Source organism: Condylura cristata, unplaced genomic scaffold, assembly GCF_000260355.1.
Source record: "Condylura cristata isolate star-nosed mole 26May11 unplaced genomic scaffold, ConCri1.0 scaffold00011, whole genome shotgun sequence".
Lineage (NCBI taxonomy): Eukaryota > Metazoa > Chordata > Mammalia > Eulipotyphla > Talpidae > Condylura > Condylura cristata.
The window spans coordinates 47,191,832-47,210,403 of NW_004567112.1; the positions used below are offsets into that span (position 1 = coordinate 47,191,832).

The window sequence follows — 18,572 nt, forward strand, 5'->3', positions numbered from 1 at the left end:
GATGATGTTCTTTCACCTTTCTAATCAGCTTAGATATAAATCCAAGTCCATTTGCTCCCCATGGTGGCCATATACTAGATTTCCTTTATGTCTGGGTGAATCAGGTCTAACAGCAGGATGATCGGGTTCTGTTTGTTTTCACCATCCCCCCTTCTCTTCCCTCCTACAGATTTGCAATTACTTTTACAAAAGCAAAACTGGATAATCTTTATCTCTAGGGACTGACAGCAATATTGCAAATGCAAGAGAGAACAGACACATAAATCCTAGTCAGCTTGCTCACTTCACTCTCAATGGCATTCTTAATTTAGAAGAACAAACAGAGTCACTGAAAATAAATCAGACCTTTATTATTTATGCCAAAATAAGAATAATTTAGGAAACAGAACTTCATAGAATCTAATAAAAAGCCAAAATAGATCGATTCAAATTTTGTAGCTTTTCACCTGATCTCAGGGACCAAAGAAGAAAAAAAAAAAAAAAAACAGCCTTTAAAATGTAGCCCCGAACAGTAGAAAGAAAGGGAATTAGGTAAGCATTTCCCCCAGTGACTAAGAAGTGCTATCATAATATGTTTTATACCTAGTCCAGTGAGTCCGAGGCCTGCTGAAGCTAAGATATCCAGGCTGGGACATGCCAGACCAGCAGGGCACGATGCTGGGGATGGACTGGTTGCTATGGTAACCCCACTGCTTTCAAGTCCGAGGAGACATTTCCTTGCTTCATACATATTTAAGGCATTTCGTTCAACACTTTTCACAATCACAGACTATGAAAACACATAATGGAAAAGAAAAAAGGTGACATGCAAGTAATCCACCATGAACGGGGTTGGGGGGTGGGTGAGACATGAATAATGGTAATATGAATACCACTTGGAATATATTAATGCTGCTTTCAAATCAATTGCTCTGTGAATTCTAAACCCTTAGTTCTTACATTTATACCTTCTGGTGAAACATTCAAGTGTTCGTTGCCACATACTGGGTGACTCCTGTGATCAGACACCGGGACTGAAACTGCACCTATATTCCAGAGCCTTCTGGGGTGGGATTATTCATTTTAGGTGAGCATTAAGAGCTTACTCAAGGTGATTGTGAAGGGCTGGACTGTGAAAGGCCCAGTTGGTGAACAGGAGATGAGAGGACTGGGATTTCTGTCTAGCACTCTAGCCCATTCTTGTTTACCTTCTCCTATACTTACATTAAAGGTTTCCCCCTTTATCTCCTCTTTATGAAACAAATCAAACTGTCAGCACACACAGACTGCTTACAACAGTCATTTATGTTTGACATTTATGGCCTATTAACTATTCCACTTTGAGGTTCCACTATTTCTGACTGACAACTGACAACCTATCTATGGCAGAGCTTGTGGTAAAATAAATTTTTAAACAATGTCATTTTTATTTTTCCTCCACAATCTCATCTAGAAAACAAAACGTAAGCCCAATAGGAAAAGCCTCCAATGGACAATAAAGATAATTTGTGGCTGAGAAAGCAGTTAAAGCAACTGGCCCTCGAGGCTCCAGCTTCTCCCTGACAGTCTATTTTCCCCAACCTGCACTCATTTCTAAAACAACTCCAGAATTCTTCCTGCATCTGTCCTTAGCATTTAGTCTTGATGTCCACAGTCACTTTAGTCAACTCAAGTCAGTCAAACGTAAAGCTTCACAACACATAAAATTTAATATCCCATTTTCCACCTTGAAACTCCACTGCATCAAGTTCACTTAGAATGAAATCTATCTTTTCCTTTATAGTTTTCTCTGGAAGGAGGTGAGATTAATTTTTTTAACTTTGACAGTGAATACTACCTCATTTATATATCTGCAAAATTATATGTAAAATGTGTATCACTATGCATATAAAGATTTATAGTTTAGAAATGAAAAAATCAGAAGTTATGGCTGCTCAGTATTTTAGCTGTTCTCATAAATTAACAACCTTCAGTTTAGAAATTCTTTTTATTTTTCCTAAAATTTTTATAAACTTCACATCATTATATTTTATAAATCCTTTTATTTCAAAGTTTTTTAAGATAGAGAAGATCAAGATTACTGGAACATTTAGACACCTAACACCCTAAAATTGTTTTTTTTTTTTTCTATTTTTGTTGAAGAAATGGAGCACTCCTTTTGATTACTTTCCTAGTTTCATTCCCCTTCCTCTTACCCCCAAAGGGGACTCATCCAGTACAAGTAATTATATATCTCTCTTTTTTTTTAATTCAACACCATTCTGTCCTTTGACTTCTGGTACAAAATATTCTGCATCAATCTAGAAGTAGAATTGCTGGGTTAGGGTATTTTCAGTGTAATCAAATTGTTCCACATTTCCCTTCACAATAATGCCAATTTATACAATATTAAAAAGGAATCTCTTTCCTTATATTCTCGCTTGCACTTAATACCATCAAAGTTAGTGCAATAAATTTTTACTCTACATGTAGTTACTGAAATTTGACAACACCTTAGAAATGAGGTTCTGAAAAGGTTGAACTGGTGTTTTCTTCATTATCTAAAGTATTTATTAAAGTGAATGGGTGCCTATATTTTAAATTTCCAGAACTAGCCTAGCAGCTCACAAATAGTTACCTTACTAATTTTGGAACTGTACATGTATACACACACACACATACACACACAGTATGATACTTAGCCTTATTAACTCTCTCTGGTAATTTAGGAATGCTTAAAGTTATCAGACTGTAAGTTAACAAAGAGAAGTTCATTTCTTTTTTTCTCATATTTACAGAAAAATAATGATCACTAAAAATGAATTCCAAAACCCAACACATATATAAAGGAAAATAATGAGTACTGTTAAAAATTTCTATTTGTGTAAAATAACTAAATAAACATAACATATAATAACACACATTCCATAGGATATTTAGGCCCATATATTTGCAGAAACACTATACAGAATGTGACCTAATGCCTGGTTTTCTGGGTCCAGACCCAGATTTCTGGGTCACCAACCTTGCTTGGCTGTTTGGGTTTTGGTTTAATGCTGATGAAGACATCGAGCTGTTCCATCAACTGAGCAATGAATTGTGGATCGACGTCAATTTCTTCCTTCATATCAAACATCAACACGAGAGGCAGACAACCCTAGGAAATGTCAGAGTAGAAAGTGCAGGAGGTGAAAAGTTATTCATGTAAACATTCAAGAATTTTAACATGTCCATATATGATGCAATTATTTTACCGAACTAAAGAGTAAACAAAAGTAGTAAAAGCTAAATATTTCTTTAAATAACTCAGACAACTGTGTGAAATACTGTGGAGGGGTACAAACTATTTTTTGAAAACAAGATTATGTGTGTCTTCAGTTTGTTGTTGTTGGCCCTAAATGTTTTACCTTGAAAATTTTGCCCATTCTCTAAATTCAATTTTGTTAGTGGTTAGAAACTAAATTCTCATTCACACCAAGGGTATTAATCTTGTGCTTGTAATCAATCACCCACTTATAACATGGCTTTTTATTGTCTCCTGAGTGAAATCTAACAGGTATATCAGCACTTAAAGATCTCCACATTTGGACAACAAATGTTGGCGAGGATGTGGAGAAAAACAGAACTCTCCTGCACTGCTGGTGGGAATGCAAACGAGTACAACCACTATGGAAAATGTTTGGAGGTTTCTCAAACTACTAAACATGGAGCTTCCATATGACCCAACAATCTCACTCCTAGATATCTACCTAAACGACACAAAAACACTGATTCAAAAAGGTACCTGTACCCCCATGTTTATTGTTACTTTTTTTACAACTGGAAAGACATGGAAACAGCCCAGATGCCCAAAAGTGAATGATTGGATTAAAAATATGTGGTACATATACACAACGGAATATTATTAGCAAATAAAAAAAAATCACATGCCTTTTTGCAGCAACATGGATGGAGCTGGAAAGGATCATGCTTAGTGAAATAAGCCAGAAAGAAAAGGAAAAATACCGGATGGTTTCACTCATAGTAGGAGTATAATGAATCAGGTGAGAAACTAAGAATAATAAATAGCTATATACCAGACATTTTATGGTGGTGGAGTGGGGAATGGAATCAAAAACAGTGGGGGGAGGGAAATGCTCTGGACTATGGTGATGACACATGGGTGATTTGGTAGTGGGAAGCCCAAGGGGATTACAACTAAGATGGAAAAATGCATAAAATGATGTAAAACTAATTATATTACTCATTAAAAAAAAAAAAAAGGCCCTCCCTGGTGGCGCAGTGGGTTAAAGCACAGCACTGAGAATCTAAAGCTGCTTCTGCATGAGTTTGATCCCTGCCTGCTCCGGAGGTGACCACATGGCGTGGCAGACCTCTCCTGACCCGCCCGCTGCTCCCCTCAGCAGTGTACTTCGTCGATCTGCCTGTTCTGTTCCCCACTCTGTCTCTGCTGAAGCCTCTCACCGTCCCTAAGCCTCTGCCCTGTACCCCAGTTCTGTATACAAAAATAAATAAATCTTTAAAAAAAAAAAAAAAGATCTCCACATTTTGGCCTGACTTCACTTGCACAATCGTGTACAGGTCTGTTTGTCCACATGTCAAAGTCAGCTTTGAGACTAGAAATAGTTTAAACCGCTTCTGGACACTGATGTCTTAACTCGTCAGAGGGCTTCTTCAACAACCTAAGTTCTACTTCTCTTCTGATGAAACTCCTACTGTTCTTCCTAGAATGAATTTTTAGTATTGTCCCTTAAAAAAAAAAAAAAAGTCACACTATCTCCTTTTATGACAATTGCTTTTTCTTTCTAAAGATTTTTCCCTGACCTCCCCCCCGAAGCTGCCATGTATGGAAATCAAATTCCATACTTTTGTGATGCCCAGAGACTCAGGGCTAGCTAGCTGGGATCTGTACAAAAGTTTCAAGAGACATCACAGTCAAGCACATGAGGGTTAAAATAAAATCACTATGCTTCATTTTACCTGTGGCTAAAAGTGATATTTGTAAGGACTGTATATAGTGATTATATTTCAAAAATGTGATAGCATTGAAAATAGGGTAATTTTTTTTAATGTTCCTGCTCCTTTTACTTCTTTCAATATTGTATGATAACCTGTCACATTAGATATCTGTATTATTGCCAGGATTGGTCAAAGTATGACTATTAATGCAGAACTGCACAGAACACTTGAAAAATTACTTAAAAATAGTATCTAAAGAAGATGAAAAGCAGAAAAAATGAAATGAAGAGTAATCACATTTATCTTTGGATAAGAGAATGCTGCATGACTAGCCTGATAAAGCAAGCTTAACTAAAAATAAATCACACAGGAAATTTCTTAAAATTATGTATTATAATCCTTAATGATTACAACAAGTTCCTATCTGTCAGAGGAATGGAATCAGCAACAGTGACTTACATTTTCTGAAAGTTTATCAAAAATAAATTCTGCAAGGTGATAACAGCAAAGGCCACACCTGACTGTTTGAAATGTCACTAAAGGTCAGAAGAATACAATGGTGTTTTCAATAATATTTGTGTGTCCACATTATTTCACGTGGTATATTTTGTTGCCAGATGTCAGTATACATACTGGTTATTTTTTAAGATTTATTTATTTATACATACAGAACTGGGGTGCAGGCCAGAGGTGCAGGGCAGTGAGAGGATTCACCAGAGACAGAGTGGGGAGCAGAACAGGCAGAATGATGAAGTACACTGCTGAGGGGAGCAGCGGGTGGGTCAGGAGAGGTCTGCCGCACCATGTGGATCACCCTGGGCAGGCGGGAATTGAACTATGGAGAAGTGGCTTTAGCTTCTTAGTGCAGTGCTTTAACCTGCTGCGCCACCAGGGAGGGCCCCACCCATACTGGGTTTTTACATAAATATCTGGAGACTAGAAGTACTGCAAATTAAGTATTGGAAGCAGTACTGAATTATATAAGGGCAATACTACATGCTATAAATCACATATTTTAAAATTGTATCAGATTTATGAAATGTACAAATGCTTCATGCTACCAAAATTTATGTCTTTGAAGGTAAAATCTTAGAAGTATTTTTGTTTTCTTTGTCAAATACAAACTCACACCATGTGTCTGATTAAAATAATCATCTTCCCTAAAAAATATCCAATTACTTGTATTTATGTCATCTGTATTTACTCTAATATAGATATGTACACACACACACACACACACACACACAAATAATGGAAAGAAATTGCTTATCTCCATGAAGAACTTCAGCCTCCAAGGTACTATGTACTTAACTTGATAAGTTCCTATTACAAAGAAACTTCCTTATTTGATCAGGCTTTCAGTGTGCCTGCATAAAAACCACATCTTCCCTGGTGGCGCAGCGGGTTAAAGCACAGCACTGAGAATCTAAAACCACTTCCACATGAGTTCGATCCCTGCCTGCCCCGGAGGTGACCACATGGTGTGGCAGACATCTCCTGACCCACCTGCTGCTCCCCTCAGCAGTGTACTGCATAGATCTGCCTGTTTTGCTCCCCACTCTGTCTCTGGTGAAGCCTCTCGCCGCCCCTGAGCCTCTGGCCTGTACCCCAGTTCTGTATGAACAGATAAATAAATCTTAAAAAAACAAAAAAACAAAACACATCTTCTCGGGCCCTCCCTGGTGGTGCAGAGGGTTAAACCACAGCACTAAGAAGTGAAAGCTACTTCAGCATGAGTTCCATCCCCGCCTGCTCAGGTGACCACATGGCGTGGCAGACCTCTCCTGACAGGCCCACTGCTCCCCTCAGCATTGTACTTCGTCAATCTGCCTGTTCTGCTCCCCACTCTGTTTCTGATGAATCTTCTCACTGTCCCTGCACCTCTGGTCTGTACCCCAGATCTGTAAGCATAAATAAATAACCTTAAAAAAAAAACAAAAAACACATCTTCTAAGTATACACAGCAACATACCCTGTATCCACAGAGGTCACCAAAATCCCCTGCAACACTCATTGCAGTAACCTACCATGAGATATTGCCTTGCAAGACAGACAGACTCAATGGTGCCCTGGAGGTAGACGGTGGATTTCTTTTGTGGGTTGCTGGGATCAGGAAAGTGGATCTGAGCACCTGTTCTCTGCATGATATGTTTGATGTTGCTTCCATTTCGACCCATCATAAAGAGATGATGTTGTGCTGCAATATCTAGCTGTGTGCTCACGGGGATAGCTGACGCCAAGCTACCAGCAAGATGTTCCAACAGCATGGCAGTTCCTTCCTAGGAGAAAAGCATAGGAGGGAAGAGGACAAAGTGTAGAGGGGGCCAGTGAACAGTGGTGGAAGGCATGCATATGAAGAGGTGGTAACATGCATATGAAGAGATGATCCTATGGGTCTCAATCATATCCTGTGTGGAAAACCTACAATACCTCAACATAAAAAAATAAATAAAACACTTCTATAGAGTCACATACAGCAAGAGTCTACTGCAATTCTCATAGCTATGGAAAAAACTCAACATATTCCATAAGCTAGAATGTAATACAAGAGAACATTCTGTAAGAAAAATTAACTTAAAATTCTCTCAAACCAAAACGTGCATGATTTGTATATTTAGGGTGTTCTGAATCCCTCTAGATCACTTACCTTCACAGCACTAGTGTTATTCTGAGACCCTCGTACTATGACAGTAGCACCATACATTCGGGATCGCTGTTTAAAAGACACTGAAATGTTGTATGTTTGTGATATGTGCTGAATAGAGGGGGAATTAGGATCGGGAACTGGTTGAAGAATTCCAGCTATCGGGAGCTCAAACATCAGCACCAAAGGAAGCAGTTCCTAAAATGAAATGATGACAAACCAACCATACAGTTAAAACCTGAGGCTTTCAGGGATGTGTAACATTCATTCACTCTTTTCTGAAGGTGATTTTAAAACATAAATTGTTTTAGTTGTAATCATAGTTTGGGTAAAGTTTCTTTAACAAAAGAAACATTTTGTGGCACATGAGGGTTTGTAACAAGCTGCCTATAATGTTATTTGCACAGGCCAATTTTGCTCACTTCAAAATCATCATCAGAGAAACTGAGTCAGATAAAATGCAGAACATCCCTCACATCTTTAATACAGTAATACAACTTTTGCTTTTTGGTCCATACATGGAATATAGGATTTAGTTAGAACATAGGATTTAGTTAGAGATTGATAAATCATGATACTGTAATACAAATGTCACTGATTAACACTAATAAATAATAAATAGTTACCCGAATTCTAACTCGGGCAGATTCTACTCCTGCCGTTTGTCCTGCTATAGATACCTGCCAAAAAAGAAAAAAAGAAAAAAAAATACAGAGTTAGACTTATCTTAACAGAACCCAAACCTGCTTTTCCAGTTAGCTATACCCTTGTTATTCAAAGTCCTCCAGTAGTAAAAAACAGCATTCATATTACCTGGGAACTTGCTAAAAATGAAGAATCTCAGAAACCAACACAGATTCGCTTCACCAGAACTTGCACTTTAACCAGTTACTTGGGTGATTTAGGTTTACATCACCCCATGGACTGGCACAAAAGCTCTCAGCCCTCAGGCGGCCACCCTGCTCTCTCACTCACCCTTAACTGTTCACAGGCTCTCCCTTTTATTTAAATTCTGCACATACTAGATGAATTTCAATTTGCAGTGATACATACACTACACTAGTTTCTCAAAACACTGAATTATTTCCATGCTAGATGGTAAAAAATAATTGCCCCATCACCCACTACTGACAGTCCTCTCCTGGATCCATCCCCTGAACTTTCCCATGACGAATCCAGGGTGGTCTCCCTTATATGTGGTATACAGACAAACAAAACAAAGGATAAGGCAAAACCCAACCAGTAATAAACTCTTAACATGTGACCACAAAACTCAGGCAACTCGAGAGGGGAGGGTGATGGGAAGAAGGGTGGAGGGGGGAGGGGCCCAACAGAATGTGGTGCAGGATGGTTGGGTCCCTGGCGTGGGGCTGGGTGTGAAATTATACATTTACAGAGGTTTGAACCTAAAACCAAACCTACTTTACCTCAATAAATATAAGTTCAAAAAAAGAATTTGGGGCCCACTTAGAGCTCATCTGTTAAAAACAGGGCATCTTCAGTCTCCTTGCAGCGGGGCATACAATCTATAATACATGCCATTTCCATGATTACCATTTTGTTCTCACTTACCAAAAGAAACATGCACATAGAAAATTAAGGTTGTAATTTGTCCCATAAAAGTTCATGTGAAAAAAAAAACAAACAAAAAACCACAGCACCTGGTTGCTTTTTTCTGCTTGGTTATTCCTGTTGGAATCTGGAAAGTGGATGTGGCATCCTGTGTCTTCCATCACTTTTTTAATATTGTTACCACCTTTGCCGATTACATGAGAATGTTCTGTGTGTGAAACATCCATCTTCAGGGTGACCCGATTGCTCTACATGGAAATAATGTATTATCTCTTGAACATGAGAATGAAGAAACAGCTCCCTAAAATACTTCCCTCACCAAGGGAATAGTGTTGACAAAAAGAGAGCCATGGGAGATCTTAAAGACTTCTAAATAAGATCTAATCTATAAATGCTTCATTTATATTTCTCTTTGCTATTAAAATAATCTCTTTTGGTGGCCCTCCCTGGTGGCGCAGCGGGTTAAAGCACAGCACTGAGAATCTAAAGCCACTTTCGCATGAGTTCGATTCCTGCCTGCCCCGGAGGTGACCACGTGGCGTGGCAGACCTCTCCTGAACTGACACGCCATGTGGTAGCTGTTTCCCTCAGCAGTGTACTTCATTGATCTGCCTGTTCTGCTCCCCACTCTGTCTCTGGTAAAGCCTCTCGCCGCCCCTGAGCCTCTGGCCTGTGCCCCAGTTCTGTATGCACAAATAAATCTTTAAAAAAAGAAATCTCTTTTAAGACAAAATTTCTATTCAAAAGAAGAAATACTTTTTACAAAAAATTACTTGTATAATAGCTTTTCTATAAAATCTGCTACAATCAGCTCATTTTTCTTTGATATACATTATTAATGAAACATTTAATCCAAAAAATTAAAAGTATGACACTGACTGTATGTATTCTAGTAGAACTATACACTTAAAACGACAGAAAACTAGAAATAAAGTTTAAAACTGAATTAAAAGGTATTAACCATTGTTTTGCTAATTTCTTGCATGTAACTCTTTATAAAGTAGAACAACTACTATTCTCATAGTTAGAGAGAAAAGAAAGGAAGAGTTCACAAAACAAAGACACAATGAATAAAAGCATTGTGGTCATATCAGAATTAATGCATTTAATCTGAGGAACTTAAACTGTGAAATTATCAAAGCTGACATGAAATATTTTCTCATTTACTAAATTGATTCTGAAATTCTTCAGTGCTCCGGAAGTAAAAGTAAAGTCAAATGCAATAAAATGCTAAAGACATCGTGATTTACATGTTCCAAACTCTTAAATTTTAAACATTTTCCCATGAGGTACTCTGATTTTTAAACTTAGGTCTTTTATAGTTTTCCGTATGAGGTACAGGAAAGAGATACTATGTTTATTTTTAGAAAAAATTTTTCAGTATTTAATAATCAGAAAGTGAAAAATTCTTAATAAAAAGAAAAAAATCAGTGAGCATTTCAATGAGCTATCACATAGTAAAACATGGTGGGTAAGAGCTTGGTAAGTGGTCTGAGATAGCACAGCTCTGAGCTTCATCTCAGGGCCTGATCTAAAGGCTCCTACTTCATGAACTGTCCTTTGTATGCAATACATTTTTACTATATGTCAAAAACAAAACAAAAAACACCTAACAACCTTGATCCCACCCTCCCACATACTTATCAGCTCTTGAATTCTGAGTGAATCACTAATATCTCTGTCTACGTTCATCAAGAGGAGGTGGCAGGGTGCAGGGAAGGCAGGGGAGAGGGCACATGGACTAAGGTGAGGACTAGGTGTGTTCCTGTGAGATGCCCCATGGGAGAGCACTAGCGACTACACCTGAGGGGGGAGACCCTACGCTGTCAAAACACTAGCAAGGAAGTAAAACAAGGACACTTCAGCAAACATAAAAATAACAATTAAAAAAGTGGATGATATAAAATAAGATGCTTAGCAAAGTGCCTGAAATATAGTAATTTAGAAATGTACATTAAATTCTCACCCATGAGCACAGTTTTTGCATATTTAAACTTCCCTATTATTCCTCTATATAGACACTTGCAGGGAATCCATATATACGTGTAAGAGAAGGCATCAGATTTCACTCTAACATTCACATACAAAGGATACAGAAGAGCATCCTGGTTTTCTATGGGCATCAGAAAGGTAAGAAGGCCAACCCCAACCACCTTAACCATGACGGATGTCTAGTTTCCGAAGATGACACGTACATACACATATATATATACACATGTGCACACACATGTATACGTGTGTGTAATATCACTCAATTACCCAACTGAGGGAAAGTAGTGAAATTTTTTAAAGATTTATTGACTTGTACATACAAGAACTGGGCGATAGGTCAGAGGGGTGGAGGGTGAGAGGACTCACCAGAGACAGAGTGGGGAGCAGAACAGGCAGATCTACTGAAATACGCTACTGAGGGGAGTAGTGGGCGAGAAAAGAGGGATTTGCTGTCCATATGGGTCACCTCCCTGGCCAGGGATTGAACTCATGTTGCAGTGGCTGGTGATCACTTGATAGTGCTATGTCTTTAACCCCTGTGCCACCAGGGAGGCCCAACTACTGAAATTTTAAACAGAACTCTAAATCCATTGTGGAATTATACATGCTTATTTTAAAAGCCACCATTCCTTCTCTTGGTTTTTCTTCAAATAGTTATTTCATAACAGTATGAAGCAGCCCTTGCAGAAAAAAGGTTTTGACATCTCAATGTCCTTAACATTAACTTACTTTTGTGTCTAAGACAGACATGATCATTTCCTTGGCTTCCTTAACATCTTCTTTCTTTCCAGAAACTTTAATATGGGGGTCTGTAAAAAAAAAAAAAAAAGCAAACAAAATACTCATGGAAATTGTGCTCTTTTAAAATTGATGCTATAATAAAAGACTCCATAATAAATTCAACATTTTGTTTCACCCTAGATGTGTTACTATGATAAAAAAAAATAAGAATATGGAAAACCCTCAAATAATGTCTTTATCTGTAGCTCTATTCTTTCTGAAAGCTAGTTAGAAACTTAAAGGTACGTTTAATTTTTTTTTAAGATTTATTTATTCACACAGAATTGGGGTACAGGCCAGAGATGCGGAGGGTAAAAGGATTCACCAGAGACAGAGTGGGGAGCAGAACAGGCAGATCGATGAAGTACACTGCTGAGGGGAACAGTGGGTCAGGGGAGGTCTGCCACGTCATATGGTCACCTCCGGGGCAGGTGGGGATCGAACTCATGCGGAAGTGGCTTAAGATTCTTAGTGCTGTGTTTTAACCCACTGAGCCACCAGGGAGGGCCAAGGTACATTTAAATTTAATTACAAATCACATCATATAATTGTACCTAAACAAGTGAGGATTCTATAAATTCAATTTATTAATTGTTCTCTACATTGCTACATTGCAGTCCTGTTCTAAGAATTTAAATGTATTAGCTCACTTAATTCACACCTCAATAATTTACAGAGAAAACTAAGGCATGGGACAGTTTCAAAACTTGCAGCAGAAAAACCATTGAAAACCTTATTATAATCCAATGTCCTTCAGCTCCACATCCACACTTTCAACTATGTGATCATTTTAAAATATATTCTTTGTGAAAATTAAAAAAAATATTTTTCATGGTAATTTAGAAAATATTCTTACAGTTTAAAGTTAATTAAAAAATCATTCGGGGACATTTAATAGTCATTCAGAGTTTAATATCCATTTGGTTTTGTATGATTAATATATGCTTTGTGTCTATTATATATGACAGCTGCTGAATTTTACACAGGAAAGCACTTCTTCATTCAACAAATATTTTCTGAATCTGGACACGGTATCAGGTGCTAATTTTGGGGCTGGAAGATAGATCAGTGAGAGAAAAAGACCTCTGTTCACGTGAGCTTACAGTCTTGTGCAGGAAGGTGAAAATGAATCAAATAAATGACCTAATAAATTAGCACAAAAAAATTACTTAAAAACAAAAAGAAGAGCAAGGGAAGAGAATCACAAGTTCCAACTATGGCAAGGAAGTAGGGGCTTTAGACTTCACAGAGAAAGCAAAGAAAGTTCAAGTCTCCTTGGCAATTTAGGTATTTGAGCACCCTGTCAGTCAATTTTAGAGAACAAGACCCTAAAACTGGGGTAAGCTGAAAGGTTCTAACTAATAAATTTCATGATAAAGCTGAGCCAGGTAGAAGTCATTTGTTGTTATTATTACTCTTACTATCACTATCAATTCTGCTAATTCAGCATGTGTGGCTGATCAGTGTGTCAGTCAATGACAGGCCACATATATGACGGCAGTCTCAACAGGTTATACAGTACCTCGGGGCATGGTAGGCTATGGTGTCTAAATATGTGTAATTAATTATATACTATAATGTCTACACAGCCACAAAGTCACTGTTTCTCAGGAATTATGCCCTTTGTTAAGTGGCACAGGACTGCACTAGCACCATTAACTTTACAACAGTCACTGGTCACCCCAATCCCACTGAGTGAAGCAAGGCACTACTGACTCAGGCAAGTCCTTCATGTACAGTATGTACCTTAGGTCAGTGATCAAGTCAGAGACGTATGTTGAGCCACTATTTGAGTATTCGGCTTCAGTCCTTCATTCTTCTAAATTGTCAACTCTCTAAAATAAGGAGTCATAATCACCTGGTGGGAGGTTTATCAAGCTCACAGATTGCCCAGCTATGTGATTTCCCCACCCCACAATCCAGTGGAAACTCCACACCAAGATGAGCATGAACATGTCATACTTGTAAGGTGTAACTGAGAGACGTGAGGAGGGAGGGAAGGATGGAGAGAGAGAGAAGAGAGAGAGAATGAAGAGGGAGGGAATGAGGAGGAGGTGGAGGGGAGGGATGGAAGAAACTGTTTTCTAAAGCTAAAGCTCTTAGGACCCCGATGGCGCAATCACAGGCAACATCCCTGTCTGCAGAGTTAAGGAAGGCATCTGGCCTCCTGTGGGATCATCCCAGCAGCTGTGCTGAATTTGAGTCAGTGCCATCACCTCCAGCACTCCCACCCCGCCCTCTCCCCAGACTGTCTGCCAGTGGCTGCTTTTGGCCCAGTGCACTTCTCCTCACCCCATCCTCTAACCTTGCCTCTGACCTGAGCCCTGCCAAGGGGACACTGAGGAGGTGAAAGGCAGTGAGAAGGTCTGAAACTTTCCGAGAGCTTATGTGTCAGGTCTTGTAAGGCAAGGGGACCGACAGCAGAGGGAAGGGGCTGACCCACTATCCCAAGCAGGGGAAGCAACATTCACACAGCTTGTCCCTTGATGCATTTTAATGGACCATCTTTGTAAGACTCTCACCAACTTTAACACACAATGTAAACTGAGAGCTGTCCTTCAATAATCTTACACCCATTGTGATGCCTCTAGGCAATTTTTACTAAAGAGTTCTCCACAATGAACAATGTGGTCTCATCTTTAACTTCAGTTTGAATTTCTGTACACTGACACTGATACAAATCCCTATGGAAAATGTTCCTTTACTAAAGTGCAGATTGGATCTTAGTACTTCTCATAATACGTCAGACTTACTTGTTAAAATATATATCCCTGTTTTCCAAGATTCGGATATTGGCATTTTGCTGGTTTCCCAATTGGTTCTTAAATAAAGTATAGTAAATATAAGATTAAACCAAATTAATATGTACTAATAATTATAGTGTCTTATGTATCAATAAAATATGTAATATTAAATGCTTTCACAGGAAATAAAATAATTTTTGCACAAAACATAACAATGAGTATTCAGTAATATAATTAGAAAACCTATTACTTTACAAGTTAGATAATCACACTAAAATTCCTATATATCCTCAGAGAGGTAGGAAATCTCAGCTTAAAAATAATTTGATTTCTTACCATCTCTCAATCAACAGAACAATCAACAAAATAAAGGCAAAAGCCGCAATAGAAAATTATTTCAAAGTGAAAGAGCGCCATCTAGTGACCAAAACCAAATTATCAGTGAATGCAAATGGACACACACACACATATTACATACATCTACATACACACATCCTCTCACTAAAGGATAACATTTCCCTCTTTCCAAGACTTTAATCAGCGCTTGTTTGGAAAATGGGCTTTTAAATAATTAAATCTCATCAAGTATCTATAAAACCAAATGACAAATTCAGGTTTGTATTTGTGTTGGTCAGTAGTATTCATTCCCTTTTTTTGCCCTGTTTAAAGATTTATACAGGATGTGAGGCCTCCTGGGTGGCACAAGGGGTTAAAGTACAGTAAAAGCTCTCCATGACCACTGTCCTACGAGTTCAATCCCCAACCAGAGCTGACCCACATGGCACAGCAGACCTTTCTTGTCTCGCCCACTGTACCCCTCAGCAGTGTAATTCAGATCTGCCTGTTCTGCTCCCCACTGTGTCTCTGGTGAATCCTCTCCCCACACCCCCACCACTACTGGCCTGTACCCCAGTTCTTGTATGTATAAATGAATAATCTTTTAAAAAAAAAAGATTATATAGGATATAAGCTACTAATTCAAATTGAACTTAATATACTCATTTCAAGTCCTAAATACAGTGTATTTCTGCTTTCACACAATGTTAGAGTATACAATTCAAGCTTGTCCTCTCCGCTTCTCTAAATTAATGTTAGAGGGAAAACTCCACTTTTGATATGAACCTTTTACCACATTTACTCTAAAAATAACATATATCATTTTCATAATCAGTGCACAAACTCCCTGAATATGTATTATGTCTTTACTGGTTTTCTGATTCCCACAAAGCCACGCAAGTAGTTATTAGTTGTTTTAATCTGTTGTCCATTGGACTGATGCCCACTCTACCCCAATTCTGGAAATGGCAGAACACAGAGGAAGGGAATGAAAATCTGAGAGAAGAGCCTGAACTTTGTATCTAAAGTGGCACTCTGTTCATGCGTCCAAAAATGGTTTGGATTTCAAACATTTTGATCTCAGTATTTGTAAAATAGACAGACAGACAGATAGATAAAACAAAAAACTTTTTCATCCAGATTCTTGTTTATAGATTCCTGCTCACATCCCTCCAGTGTCATCCTGTAGAGGAGAGGAGAACCACAAAGTGACCCAACCTCCAAGAGTAATCTGGCGCTGCAGGGACCGGGCTATGAAGTGAGGATTTATATGTGTGCTGCAAAAGTGCTCAGCCTGGGAGCAAGAAGGTTATTATGACTTCCATATGGACATTTGTAAAGACTTGATATGACAACTGTTTTCATAAGAGCACATGCTAAAAACCACATTTTTATAATAAATATTTTTAAAAGCTGGGGCATTTATATGAACATATGTGTTGTTTAGTTATGGTTTTAAAAGATATCTCTTGATACTCTGATTTCTACTCTCTGGTTTCCCATCCTTGGAAATAGTCCCATTCTTGAAAGCATTAGTGAATATTTTATTACCTTTTCCTTTTCTCCTCAAACTTAAATCTCCTTGCCATTTTATTCCTATCTCACAACAAAATCTACAGAAAATGTTCATATAGGCCATTTTATTGTATTTATTAGGCTACAGGAAGTAATGTGCTACTGACACATGAAAAATTGAAGCCATCAGTGTTTGCCAACAATCTCTTTGTAGCTATTTTTCTGTCTCCGTGACTGAGTATGACTTAGCAAAAGATTCAATCTGAACAGTTCAAAGAAATGCTTTCATTCTCAGCATGTTCCTTTAGAGAAAGAAAACAACAGAAAATGTCCTGTTGGAGTAACCCAATCCTCTCACAAAACACCCCAAAATAAAAAAAAATCGTATTAGAGCTACAGTTTTATTTATTGAAAAAGTCCCATAACATGATCTGAAATAACAATGACTTCTGACAACAAAATCGTCAAATTGGCCTGAAATCCTAAATAAGAATTCAGTGGTCTTAAATCCATGAGTGGACAGATTTATATTCTCCTGGCTTAGAGCTCTATATTCGCTGCTACTTTTAAAATTTTGATTAATTGAGGTAACACTGTTTTTATTAGATAATTGAGGTCCTCACCTCTTCAGATGTGCATGACTCAGTTACCACACCACATCCAACACCAAGGTACCCCCAGGCCTCCACCATACCGGGACCCTCCACACTTTGTTCCCCACCTTGCCTTCCCTCTCTGGTGGCCTTAATTCTGCACTCAGATGTCTGGTGTTTGTTACTGGTTTCATTTTGTTCAACCTTTCACTTTATCTCTCTATATTCTGCATCTATTAAAACCAGTATTGGTTCTGGTATTGTCCTTTTCCTTCTGACTTATTTCACTTAGCATAATTCCCTCCAGTTTCATCCATGTTGCTGCAAATGACAAGGGTTCATCTTTTTTTTTTTTTTCTTTTCTTTTATAGCCAACTTCTCAATCCACTCATCTGTCCATGGGCCCTTAAGTTATTTCTATATGTAGCCATTACACAGTGAACAAAGGGGTGCATATATTTCTTTGAATTTGGTTTTCTACAATGTAAAGGGAGATACCTAGGAGTGAAATTGTCAGATCAGATGTATATCTTTTTTTAATACTTTGAGGAACTTCCATACTTTTTTCCATGGGTGGTGGACCATTCTAAATTCTTACCAACAGTAAACAAGTGTTCCTTTTTCTCCTCACCAACACTTGCTGTCTTTTTTTCTGGTATGGGCCATTCTCACAAGTGTAACACGGTATCTCATTGTGATTTTGAACTGCATTTCCCTGAAGGTAAGTGGCGGAGAGCATTTTCTCATGTGCCATTTGGCAATCTGTCTGTATTCTCTGTATTCTTTAGAGAAGTGTCCATTTAGCTCCTCCTCTACCCATTTGTTGACTGGGTTATTTGTTTGCTTTTTGATGAGTTAAATGAGGTGTTTTTTGTTTGTTTGTTTCTTTGTTTTTGTTTTTCTAGACTGTGGCTATCAACCCCTTGTCAGATGTATGTGTACATACATTTTCTCATATTCAACAGTGTGTCTTTTTCAGTGATAATTTCACTGTGCAGAAGCTTTTTAGTATGAGCTATCTCCAATTGTTAGTTTTGCTTTTGATTCCCTTGCTATTAGGCTTGAATCCCCAAAACCATCCCTTAAGTCAAGGCCATGAAATATTTTGTCTTTTTTCTTAAGCATTTTATAGTTTCAGGTCTTACATGCATGTCCTTAATCCAAGTCTTTAAGTCTTTGAGTTAATTTTTATGTACAGTATGAAAGAGTAGTCTAGTTTTTTTTTTTTTTCATGTTTGCCCAATTTTTCCAACACTATTTTACTGAAGAAACTCTTCCTTCCTCCAATGGATACGTGGTTCTGTTATCATAGATTAACTGTCCATATGATGTGGGCTTGTTTTGGGGATCTCAGTTCTATTCCATTGTTCTGTGTGTCTGTTTTATTCTAGTACCATGCTGTTTAGGCTACAATTTTACAGTATAGTTTGAAGTCTGGGATTATAATACCACCATTCTTTTTATATTTTTGGTTAGGAT

At 38.0% G+C, this 18,572-nt stretch overlaps 1 protein-coding gene across 2 annotated transcripts in view; it reads right to left on the reverse strand.

Moving 5' to 3' along the window:
• The window catches only part of BICC1 (BicC family RNA binding protein 1), a 269,917-nt gene that overhangs the window by 27,947 nt on the left and 223,398 nt on the right, over positions 1 to 18,572 (reverse strand). For both annotated transcript variants that reach the window (XM_012723663.1, XM_004680878.2), the window contains exons 4-10: positions 11,855 to 11,934; positions 9,223 to 9,381; positions 8,188 to 8,241; positions 7,565 to 7,759; positions 6,945 to 7,196; positions 2,984 to 3,115; positions 583 to 769 (exon numbers count right to left, since the gene is read on the reverse strand). In XM_012723663.1, coding sequence (XP_012579117.1) covers positions 583 to 769; positions 2,984 to 3,115; positions 6,945 to 7,196; positions 7,565 to 7,759; positions 8,188 to 8,241; positions 9,223 to 9,381; positions 11,855 to 11,934 — 1,059 coding nt within the window. The remainder of the gene's footprint in view (positions 1 to 582; positions 770 to 2,983; positions 3,116 to 6,944; positions 7,197 to 7,564; positions 7,760 to 8,187; positions 8,242 to 9,222; positions 9,382 to 11,854; positions 11,935 to 18,572) is intronic.